Source organism: Melanotaenia boesemani, chromosome 9 (assembly GCF_017639745.1).
Source record: "Melanotaenia boesemani isolate fMelBoe1 chromosome 9, fMelBoe1.pri, whole genome shotgun sequence".
Lineage (NCBI taxonomy): Eukaryota > Metazoa > Chordata > Actinopteri > Atheriniformes > Melanotaeniidae > Melanotaenia > Melanotaenia boesemani.
This window is the reverse complement of record NC_055690.1, coordinates 27,793,682-27,805,963: the sequence shown is the minus strand read 5'-3', so window position 1 is coordinate 27,805,963 and position 12,282 is coordinate 27,793,682. Positions and strand designations below refer to the sequence as shown.

The following is a 12,282-nucleotide window of genomic DNA, read 5'->3' as shown; positions in this document are numbered from 1 at the left end:
CAACTGGTTTGGGTCTGAGCCATCACCAGTCACACAAACACATTCACACATGGAGAACAGCCTCACACTTGACATTCTGTGCTGTGGCTGACAGCACAGTTAACAGGGGATACAACAGTTACAAAAAATACAAGCAGCCTTTCAGAGCAGTCAGCTTATATGTCTGAAAGTGTAAGAAAGTGTAGTGAAACCGGACATATTTTCTTCATGGCTGTTTTCACACGCCAAGCAGACGTAATGCTTTCCTTTCACATCCTCTCTTCCACATCTATTTTCTGCATGCAATATCTCAGCGCTTAAAAATGTGCCATGTAAGGACTCTGTTAGGAGTTTTTGTTGCTCCTTGTTGCAGAAAGTATCGCATGAATCAAAGCTGGATTTGCTTTGCATTCCAGGCGCATTACTCATTAAAAGCTACAAAAAGTCTGCCTGTGGAATACCCCCCGCGGCTTCAGTAGCTGTTAGGAAGCTGAAGTATCACAAACAGCCAGTAGGGCGAAGTGGAGGGCTTGGCAAGGCCCAATGGCTTGGGCAAGATGTTACCTTTAGGTACAATTGGAAAATAATTGCAAACAAGAATTTGGGAAATTACTGTCATGCTGAACTGGTCCTGCTATAACAAGAATCATACAGGAACAGCACAGTTTCATATTAAGGTCAGCTGTGTTTGAATACTGCTATCTGTAAAAAAAAAAAATGATAGCACCAAAATAGAATTTTTGGGACATTGTGAGCATAAAATTAAAAAACTTTTTTTTTAATCAATGTAATGGACAATGCTGGATATGGTCCAAAGAACATCTCTTGTTTCATCAGCATATTATGCACAAGTACAGATATGAGGATGTAAATGAGTATTTATTAGACTACAAAACAAACCTGACATATTGGTATTTTAGGCCTGCGTGGTTTATTATTGCTTTTTACTTAATAAAATTTAAAATGTATCTTGTGTTGCAGGAAATGAACATAAAATTAATCAACTATACTTTTAGACTAAGTACTTTTTATGTCTTAGATTTATTAAATAGCACCTATAAATGCATTTTCTTATATACCTAAGTTAATAAGAAATTACAAATAAATACAATAAACTGTTTATAATGTGTTTTAGGAAATATATTTTTAAAATAAATAAAATAATTCCTTAAAATTTATCTAAAATGGCATTTGTTAATAATCTTAGGGTTTTATCTGATTAAACAAAAATTCGAAACGCCACTCACGTTCCCGAGAAGATTTTTACGAGGTCGCACCTGAACGCATCGTGGGATTGTAGCCTACTTTGAAGCTGGCGGGTTGGGCCAGACTCCAATCAATTTACACAGACCCACCGCGCGACGGACTGCACTAGAAAAGACCGGCGGAGGCAGATGACTGGACTCTCCCGAGCGGCGGTAAAAACCAGCTGAAAGTGTGAGGAAAAGCGTGGGGTTTCACGTAGCCGCGCTTCTACTCGGCTTCACTCCTTTCGCTCGTACAAACCACTGTGGGATAGTGATTGGAGTTGACAAGCCCGCTCCACTACTGTATCTACCCGCACCGCCTCCTCCACCTCTTTCCCACCCTCCTCTCCCGCTCCACACAACCAGGAAATCGTCGAGGTGTGCTTCTTTATCCCGTTGGTGGCTACCCCGTTTGCGGGTGTAGATGCGCTGTCTTTCCTTTGAATTTTTGGTTATTTTTTATTTTATTTTTTTCACGAGTGTGACTTTTAAAGCGGGGCTTCACTCCTGAAGTCAGCCGAAGTTGCCTTCGAGCAGAGGCTCTCCACTCTGGCCGAACAATGAGGTGGGTAAAGCGGCTCAAATCCCTTCATCTTCATTGTGTTTCCAGACTACGCTTCGTGTTTTGGACACTAGTTTGTCCAAAGGCGACTGTTCAGTTCTGATCCCGTAAAGCCTTTTCAGACCGCCTGGTTGTTTAATCTCCACAGCAAGGGTTTATAACACTTTGAATTGTATATTCATTCAGAAACAACTCGAGCTCGTAGCTGTTTTTGTTGTTTCTGTTACAAAGGCTCAAAATTAATTACCTTTCAGCTCGGTTTTACATGTCTAACTAAAGCTGCCTTTAAGAAATCTTCACGTTGAGGTAGTTAAGCAGGTTAAATGACAACAACATAGTTTTGTGTCTTCTTCAAGCACAAGTAAGATTGTTTTGCGAAGATTTCCACTTGCTTTCTGTAATAAGGTGTGCATGCAAGTTCAGCCACGGTCCTGAGAAAACAAAACAAAACAAACAAAAAAAAAAAAAAAAACAACAAAAAAAGAACACCAATGCTGCAAACACCTCAACGAGCTGAACAAAAGTGTATTCCTAACTAAAGAGGTCAGAGTTCAGCTTAATTTATAGAGCATGAAAGGGGATTCAGTGTTTTGGTCAAAGGCACTTTTGCATGGTGGTTCACAGCTTTAAAAGGGGGCTTCTTGAACTGCTCAGCGATCGTTAGGTCGTCTTGCTCCCAATGCATGTGCTGTTTATATCATGTCATGCATTCCACAGACACAAATTAACCCCCCCCCTGCTGTTTTCTTCTCTATGAGGGAGCAGAGTTTTGCTCCAGCAACAAAATGATCATGTACAAGGCTCATGTCCGCAAATTCCAGGTCCTGTTGCAGCCTGTGCAGCGAGCATTTCATTACATGCTCACTTTTGGCTGCAGCTTCCCTGCTCTCTCATTTAAACAGGATAAGGCGTCACTGATGTTAAAGAGCAGAATCAGAACGTGTGTCAGGTGAGAGTTAATTTCTAGACTATGAGGTGGAGCAAGCATGGTGGCGCAGGGTTGATAACCTGAGTGACAAGTCCCCCCCCCCCCCCTGTTTTTTTTTTCCCCTTTTCTTATCTCAAACCCATCACTGCGCCCTTTCTGTAACAATATATCTCAGTTCAGGCTCATGGGCTGGTCCAGAGTTTCTATTTGTTTAGCACATATTTCTTTTGTGGTAACTTTGATTACTGTAGGCCCTACAGTGAGAAACAGAAGGTACTGTAGAATTTGAGACAAGTAAATACTTCTACGCTTCATGCAAGAAGCTATACAAAATGAAAACACACTGTCCTGCCAATATTATGCATCATAAAATTATTACCCATAATCCACTGAGATAAGCAAACAGCATGATTGTCGACTTGCTCTGCAGCGCTTTAAAAACAAGTGCTTCCCGAACCATAAAACTAGGCTTCAAATCAACTGCTGGTGTAGAGCATTTTTATTAATGTTTGTGCTTCATTTCATCCCCTCAGAAATCTTTCTCCTGACATTGGGAATGTTACATTTTATATAATGAATGGAATCCTTCCTCTAAATGGATGCAGCCTTTTCTGACCCCTCCATTGTAGCCCAAATGCTTCATGTCACCTTGCATAATAGGTAATGACTGGTATGCGGCTCCATTCGTGTTCATTGTCGTTTGTGTGTGTGGAATGTAAATGTTGACACAGGAGTGCAGTCTGTTGGTCAAAAGTTCAACAATCGACCCAGTTGAGAAAGTGGTTGTGAGGCATCCTGACTCAGAAGCTACCTATAAGTCTGTTTCTGTGGTAACGCCTCAGTATCTCGTATATTCATTTGTGTATAATGCTCCCAGATACAAACATGATGAAATATTTGAGCCGTTCATTTTAAATTTGCCTTTTTTTGCTTTGTTTGTTTTTGTTTTGCATTCTCGTCATAGTGAACAATAACAATGACTGTTTAGGTGATTGCATCACTGTTTCAGACTTGTATCCTGGGGGTTAGGTGACAGAGGAAGTGCAACCATTTGCATCACGATACACTGTCTTTGTCAAAGACTTGATTCACAGGTTGGGTCTTTGACTTAAAAACCTGTCACGCCTGACATGAGCAGTATATCTGCCCCCGGCTCAAATAATAAATACTCATGATGTGATGTAACACACACACACATACACAGACAGGTATAATGATTCTGTCTAAGATGCTGTTTTTTTTAGTCTACTGAACATCCTAAACTCAGAACTGTCAGGGTTTATGGAAGTGATTTAAAATTGTGCTCATCTGGATTCTCACAAGAGATTATTATTGATCAGTCTTAAAAGGAGGGAGAAGGTCTTTCAGCCTCATGTGTGTCTCAACACCTCCTTTGTCTGCTTCACCAGTAGCTAGAAAGGAATGCAGCTCTTAACAGTGACCCTTGTTTTGCTGTCATGTCATCTTCCTCATTTAAACTGTTCTTCCTGAGCCCGTGTCCTAACAGGCCAGTGACTCTTATTTAAAGCATTTAGCAATATTATTGAATATGCCCTTGTAAGGATAACTAGATGAAACTCATTAGGGTTGCAACAGCAGTACATTCTTGTTGTGTTCTGTTCGTGTGTGCCTGCCTGATGCGTCTGGGTGCTCATATTTCGTGTCTGTACTTGTTCTCCTAATCCTTGGCACAGTCAAGCTTTTTTATTTGAAGTCTTGTTCGGTCTGTGTACAGTCTTTATTATACAATTGAAAATATTTGGAAATATTGGTTTATTCAGTCAGTGCTTATATGTTTTGGTTGCATCCAGTTAAACCTGCTTTTTCTCTTTCTAGGTCATATTTTGATTTGCCATCAATCTATTATCTTCTGCAGATTCTACATTAAAACAATGTATGTGAAAATATATATTTTAGTATGAGCATAAACAGCATTTAGATTTTTTTTCTCCTAGTCCTGTACTCCCGGAGCAATAACAAGTAATTGGGGTGTGCCTGTGGGAATTCTTATCCGTTATAGATTAAGAGTAATGATTTCATTTCATGCATCATAAAGAGTTGCTTGTTAACGCACCTCAAAACACTCCTCAATGTGTCGCGGATCACAAAGCACGCACACTTCATCACTCCACGCTGTTTGAAATGGTCCTGCCATGTGATTTTGTCTCCCACAACACCCAATCACTGCTGCCCCCTTCCCTGAAACAATTTAGCCCTCTTGGCCCTCCCACCTCTCGCACTCATAAATAGGCCATTATGCTGGCCTGCCTCTTGGATTAGACGCTTTGCTACAAGAGTTGCTCAACACACAAAATCCTCCATTGTCTATTTTGTGACAAAGCCAGTTTCCTTGGTGGTAGCTGCTGTTTTTGTCCTATAACGTGATTTTTGCCTTACTTTCTCTCTGTATGGTAATATTTTTCATTTGTGATAATTTATTTTAGGCTTTAAGTTTAACCAAATTGCTTTTTTAAACACATTTCTTCTTCTTGCTGAGTTTATTTTAAAACTTTTAATCCAGGAAATAGTGTTGTTTGGAACAGAAATATGCATAATTTGCTTATAGTCCTCTAAACATGTGCATTTTAAAGGATGGCCAACTCATCTCACTGGCATTTCACCCAAATCCTCGCAAGTACATACTATGATTTGCTGTGTAAACTAATCCCGGTCATGACAGTGAAGCCGTTTCCGCTGAAGGTGGAAATGGAAAGTAAACATTCTTTGTTAGATCTGTTCATATACACATTAGCATTAGCATAGCTTGGATTGACACGAAGTCGGTGTTGAACTCAGTTGATTCCAAATGTGTTTCCAAATGATCTGCTAAAATAATTAATCTAAACACAATTTTATATATATATATTTTACCTTTGCTTCAATAAAACATGCAAATGGATGGATAATTAATATTGCACATTAATTTTGGATGATGGTCTGTGCATCTTTTCTGGTCTCATGATGATTCACCTTTTAATACATGCACAGCAATTAACAATGGCTCTTGATGCATTTCAGTTATTTATCTCCAAATTACTATACGATCAACATAAATAATACAAAGCAGCTTCATCAATTCAAACTACCTTTTGTTTTGTTTTTGAACAGTACTTTTCGATATCAGAAACATCATAATATTAAAGTAGGATTTTTCAGTATCCGTCTGAAAAATCTTACTTCCAGTATTGTACATATTGTGAGTCATAAAGGGAAGTCCATAAATCACATGTGATGGCTACTGAAGTCATTTTACCCACTGAGTCCTCCTAAATTCTTTCCTGATAAGTCAGGGTAGATATGTTCTTTGAGGTTTGAAATACCTTGGATTTTAAGACGGGGTAAAATGGAGAAATGGTTCCTGAGATTAGTTATATTGACAGTGTTTTACTTTTGTGCTGCAGAATTTACACAGTTTCAGTTTCTGCATCTTTATCTAGTTCTTGCTTTCAGTAAAAAAAAAAAAAACGTGTCCAGGTGTCTGTTTTAAAAACACCTTGTGCTTTTTTTTGTTTTCTCCACCCTTCTCCTGACATTATCACGGTAATATTAGTGTAGCATTTAAACCGCACTTCCGTCTTTAACATCTTGATGTAATAGCGTAACTGTGCAGATGTATTTCTCTGCTGACACCAGAAACTCTTTGACTGATTATGACTTATTCTTTATGCAAAAACTTTGTACAAATGCTGACTAAATGCAAATTCCCTTAGAAATGTTGAATATTAAGAATGACACTTTATTGAGGAGACAAACTGTGGTCCTTCCCAGAAGTCCAGAATTAGTCAGAGGGACCCTGAAATAGAAACGGTGTTCAGGTGTAAAATGTGATATAATTGTGTTGCAGTAGCCCTTTTGAAGAAAAAAAAAAAAAAACACAAGTTCAAAATTTGTGAACTGAACAATCTCTGAACTAGTGTTTAAAAAAAAAAAAAAAAAAAAATATATATATATATATATATATATATATATATATATATATATATATATATATATATATATATATATATATATATATTCAGGATGTTTTTGTCTCATTAAACAGTTATATTATTTGCCAGTAAAAGATTAGAACAGTTAAATTGGTTCAGACTTAGGATAAGCTTAACTTTTTACCGGGTCTTCGGCAATTTTACAGTTTCATATACAGTTTGTTTCTTTGGGTAGCTTCAAATTCCATATTAACACCAAAAGTTGGATTTCGTATAGCAGCTACCAAAACGTTGCTTCGCTGTTGAGCTTGCTTTGATTTTTCGTGATTTTATCGCACACCCAGTCATGATGTAGATATCCTCATGATTCCTGGTCACATCTAATCTGTATCTGGTCTTTGCTGAAAATCATCATTTTAGGTTCCTAACCAGTTGAGATGAAAAGGGTGGGAACATCTAAGAACTTTTTTTTTTTTTTTTTTTTTTTCAGTACTCTTTAGACTTTTCATTTAAGATAGTTCTTTATGACTCTTGATGAAAATGGCAGAGCTCTTGTCATTTAGAGAATTTTGCAGAATGATAACAGTCCAGTTCTGATAGTATTAATGATAGATGATGATCTAATCATTTAAAGAACTTGTAATGTTTGCAAAGAACTGTTTTGTATTCCTGTAAATCTGATACCTCTGAAACCAGATTAAGATTATGTGAACAATTGCCTGTATTTTTGCATGTTTCTTTCTCCTTCTTTCAAAGCTCTATCCATCTGTATGCTATCAGGCAGAACAAATGACTGTACAGTAGTCAAATGAAGTTATAGACACATGGACTCCTCCCTATAGGTGCAGTAGTCAAACCGAATGACATTGAAGCATTTGGAGAGCTTTCGGCTAACATAGTAGTGAAACCAGAGCTTGTTGTGGGTATAAATGCTATAGTGATGTACTGTATGGTCAGTGCTTCTAATGGACATAAAGACACAGGGTTCATCTGGGGTCCACTGCCTAATGGAACATAATGGACCCCAGTTAGTATAAAAACAATTGCATGCTGTCAGCCATTGTAAACCTTCCTATCAATCAAATCCTCAGATCTCGGCTTTCCTTATCAGGGATGATGGTGATTGCTGGTGGACAAAAGCTGCATTAGATAGAAGACTCCTGAAGGAAACCCAGTTCTGGCTTTAGCCTTTTGGCTAACTTCTTACATCATCATTAAGAGCTACTTGCATGCTGGGTTTTAAGCAAGAATAACATGGCGTCTAGAGTTTTAACCCAGAGATAACTAAAGGTTTGTTACCAAACACTGAAACACATATTTAATGTAAGCTTATCTGTTTAACCGTTAACCACTTTCTGCATGGATGACATTTATGTGCATGAACAGTGATGCGTGTAATCTTGTTTACAATTTTTTATTTTTTTTGTTCATTTACCATAATGGATGTTTCCTTCTGACTAATCTCTTGAGGCGCTTTGATCTATTTGAATTGTAATGTCAGAATTAACTTTCCTTTAGTTAAAGTGTCATCCATGGAAAATGGTTAAAGCACACAAGCTAAATTTAGCCTGAATGTTTCACGTGACTTTTGGTTGAACAGTTTCAGTCAGATGAATTATCTTTATGTATGCTATAGGTTGTATGCTTGGCTAATTCGAAAGCTATATTAATTGTTCAGGTTAAGGTGTTAAGCATATCAGTACACATGGTAAAGTAAATGTAGTCTTCACTCTCTATGCTACACTGAGGTAATGTTAAAGTCGCGTACCCAGGCCTTGTGTCAGATACGAGCAGGATGTATGACTTAGTTGTTGTCTCCTTCCTTTTCTTAGCTTTTGACCCAAAGTTGAGAAAAAGAGACATCTCTTTTTCAGTGCAAAGGAAAGAGGTGGACAAGTCAGGGCAGCCAACAGGGAGTTTACTCCAGTGGATTGTTCAAAGGAGGAGCCCGCCTCCTTCTTGGCCTGAGTCAAGGAGGATGCGCTCCAACCTGTAAAAGGAATTGAGCTCAGTAAGGAGGACTGAAGTGAGATGGTTCCAAATATGGGCAATAAGTGTGCCAGTCGTTATCCCCCATATCCACTCCTCACATGTGTGTTCATACACACAACACACGCAGATTTCACTGCCTCAGAAGCAGAAAGGAATTCATCTCTGCATTTGAAGTGGTTTGTCCAAGAGTCTTTTCAATGCCAGTATTAATAACAAGTCGTCTGTGCTGAAAACCAGGCAAATGATGAGTCAGCCCTTAAGGAATGCCACGTCCTCTCAGTTCAGGAGTTTTTTTTAAGATGTCTGACTCCATTCAAAGATATTTAGAACAAGAGTTTAAGAATAGTCGAGAAGGTCTGGTTGCTTGTGTCTGTGTGGCTGATTCAGGGAGGCAGAAAGCAGTAGCCTGCAGCAAGTGTGTGCTCGTCTGTGTTTAGCAGCAAGCTAGGACCTGTATGAGAAGAAACAGGCAGAAAGAAAAAGATAAAGAAAGCTGAAGTTTAAAAGCGCTAGCGGACGTCTACTTTTCCTATTTTATCCTTAGAAGGGTTTTAAAATGATAAAGCAAATTAGGTTGGATGATACACAGAAATGAAACTTTTTCTTTGTAAATGGGATGCTGACTTAAGCTCATTGCTTTACAAGAAATTAGGCAACTTTATCTTTCTCAAAAAGTTATTGCTAAGTTGGATTTTCCCCCAAGTTAGTTCTTCCCTTTTTTAAAGAAAAGAAAGTTGGATATTTCAGACAGATTTTTTTCTGAAAATCACAAAGAAAACCAGTGAATAATTATTCCCATATTCTTATATTATTCCTCAGAATATTTAGCATGTTTGTCGACTAGCAATATTTCTGGTATCTAGTTCTCATCCACGCTGTCAGTGGAACTAAAGAAGTGGGAATTTTGTTCAGCGTCTTGACGTTGAGCTACAGATTAACATTTATTGGGCAGCTATGTTCAACTACAGGGTCTGTTCTTTACTGTTCAAAAGCTTATCTTGCACCTCAGGGATAGTCACTGGATGTATGTAGTTCAGAGTCATGTTGGGCCAGCTAAACTTTGCTGACAGCTGTATACATGGCCAGAGGGTGATGTGAGGACAGCAGTCAGATGACTGGGCCCAGCCTCAGCAAGCTATTGTGTGGGTTTGCCGTCAGAGGTCAAGTAGTTTACCACCATTATGACACTATATTCAGTGTTTGTTTTGTACTGACCGCTAAGTATATTACTCATAATTTGCTGTTATAAGATGCAGTTACCTTCATGCTCTGGTTGTTTTACTTAAATTTTAACTTCAGGATTCATCAACCTTATTAATTTGATTGGTATAAGGAAGTATGCTCTTGCCACACAATGTAATATTGTATATAGACTATTTTTCATTATGTACTGGCACATGCAGGGTTTTCCCACATTGCTCCTTCCATGAATAACACTTCCCTTTCTCGCTTCTGTCTGCAGCTGTGTGTCGGTTTGTGGCATGTATTTTCTCACTTTGTCTATTGTAAGCCATTCAGGTGAAAGGGAAAGTGTAACTCACACATTTTTAAGTTCTCACCACCTATTGCACATTGCCACAGTCTGTGTCTATGAGCTTCAACAGAACTATTTACCTGTACACAGTACTGGAAAAACAACATATTTATGCTCCTCCCCTCAGCCTCGTCAATATTAAGGGACTCGCTGTTGATCCGTTTGGTTTTCAGTGTACCCTTTTTGTAGTTGGCAAAGAAGAAAGTAATGAATCACGGTTTATCCATCTGAGATGCAACACTTCCAGCTTCTGTTTGCTAATTTGAATCAGACTCCAGTTTCCTAACATTTGTGTTTATTATGTTTTGAGTTATGTGTGAATAATTCTTCAGTGCTGTTTAAAAAAAAAAGCCTTTAAACGGAGACAAAGCTGAATGGATGTTATTGTTGGTCTGAGATCAGGAGTATGTAGTGAAAATTTGTGCATAAAATGCTCATGCAAGTCCTCTTCACTGTCCGTTGGCCATAGAGAAAGACTTTCCTAAAGGCAAGTTTAAGTCAAAAAGCCTGAACATCATTAAAAGAAATTGTACTTGTCTGTAGTTATGAAGCTGGGATGCAAGCTTTTCATATTGTGGGATTAAGGACTCATGGAGGATCGAAACACAAAGTATATTACTCTACTTACTGTCCAGACAGTGCTTTATAGCCTCAATCTATCTTGTATCAGCCTATAGACCAATGGAGTTCTGTTTTTGTTGCATCATTTTGTGTAATAAACTTATATCTTGATTAATAGAATAGATAGAGACTTAAATGAGAGGGGAAGTTTATCTGTGCTCTGACGGTCCTCCGCCGTAGGTCAGATATACTCATCTCTGCGCCATATATGCTGCAGTGTTATATAAGACACGTCAATACAAGGTTACTACCGAGAGGCATCTGTGCACAGATTTAATGCTTGCTGAATGTTATGATTCAGAGAAAGAGGTAAAAAAATGAGCAAAGAATACAAGGGGGGGTGGCCAGGTAGGAGGAGGAAAGGTGGAAGAAGCAGAGCCACTGGGCCTGACTGTTCTTGCCAGCATGTTTGGAGAAAAGCTCAGAGAGCACAGCCTTATACAGACATTTCCAAGGGAGCACGCTCCAGTGATGCACTGTGATTTCCTGTTAACCCCTCGGCGATCATTAGAACTTGATCCCAGAGAGATCAGGAACTCACTCTGGCTGTAATAATGAAGTGAAACACACTGGTTTTAATTGTGGTTTGAGCAAAATCAACATATTGTAGTAATCGTTTCCTCTGCTGGAGGTATTGTAAAAAGCTGGTGTCTAAAATCCCTCCTGAAGCATCAGCCAGTGACCTGTCTGTGCTTAAGAGAAAACCTCTTAAGTCGACTGGTTACTTTGCTACACAGCTAACCTCAGTGTCCTCACTAATGAACTGGTGATCTCTGTCTGAGGAAGAACAGGAATAGATTGTTTATGACCATGTCTTTGGTGATTTATTCCACCAATAAAACACAGTCCAGTCCAAGCCAATTGCGTGCCCTTTGCAGCCGGTTATACCCTGTGGACCGGGTTAACACGTGTTGGCAGGCTGACAGGTGTGAGGGTATGTGCAAGTCCACGTCTTCATGCATGTGTGCCACTAACCCTTTTAGAGTCTCTGTGTCCGTAATTCTATCAATAATGCAGCTGCTCACTCAGTCTCACTCTGGAGCCATTGCTTTCTCTGCCATTAAATATGCATCCGTTTCCCAGTCCTGTTTCTGTCCCCTCCCAGTTCCTGTATGCCCTCTCTGCCCCTCACACCAGCAGCTGCAGTGCTGTTTGATGCAGGATCAATTCAACCATAGGTGTTTAGAGGAAACTGCTAGACAGGCTGTTCTGACTGTAGGAGTTAATATCCCAGTGAAGGTTTTGAATAAACCTGTTTGTTTTTGTGAAACTTTTTTTAAACAGTTTTTTTGGTAGTTATGTATCTTTTTATTATTATTATTATTATTATTATTATTGTACAGTTTGTTCTATCTTTAAGGGTACTCAGTTGAGTATGAGTGCGTAAATTAAAACCATCACGTTATGAGTGCAACATATTTGAGTTTTTTAGAAATGCAACATATCAAATTTCAATATATATTGGATTTATTTTAATCAGGTTTTATGGT

The 12,282-nt window shown here is 38.7% G+C and overlaps 1 protein-coding gene across 2 annotated transcripts in view; it reads left to right on the top strand.

Moving 5' to 3' along the window:
- Positions 1-1,322: 1,322 nt before the first annotated feature.
- vaspb (vasodilator stimulated phosphoprotein b) overlaps positions 1,323-12,282 on the top strand; it is a 33,634-nt gene continuing 22,674 nt past the window's right edge. The window contains exon 1 of one of the 2 annotated variants that reach the window (XM_041995043.1): positions 1,323-1,791. In XM_041995043.1, coding sequence (XP_041850977.1) covers positions 1,787-1,791 — 5 coding nt within the window. In that variant the 5' untranslated portion in view covers positions 1,323-1,786. The remainder of the gene's footprint in view (positions 1,792-12,282) is intronic. The other variant, XM_041995042.1, reaches the window with a different exon arrangement.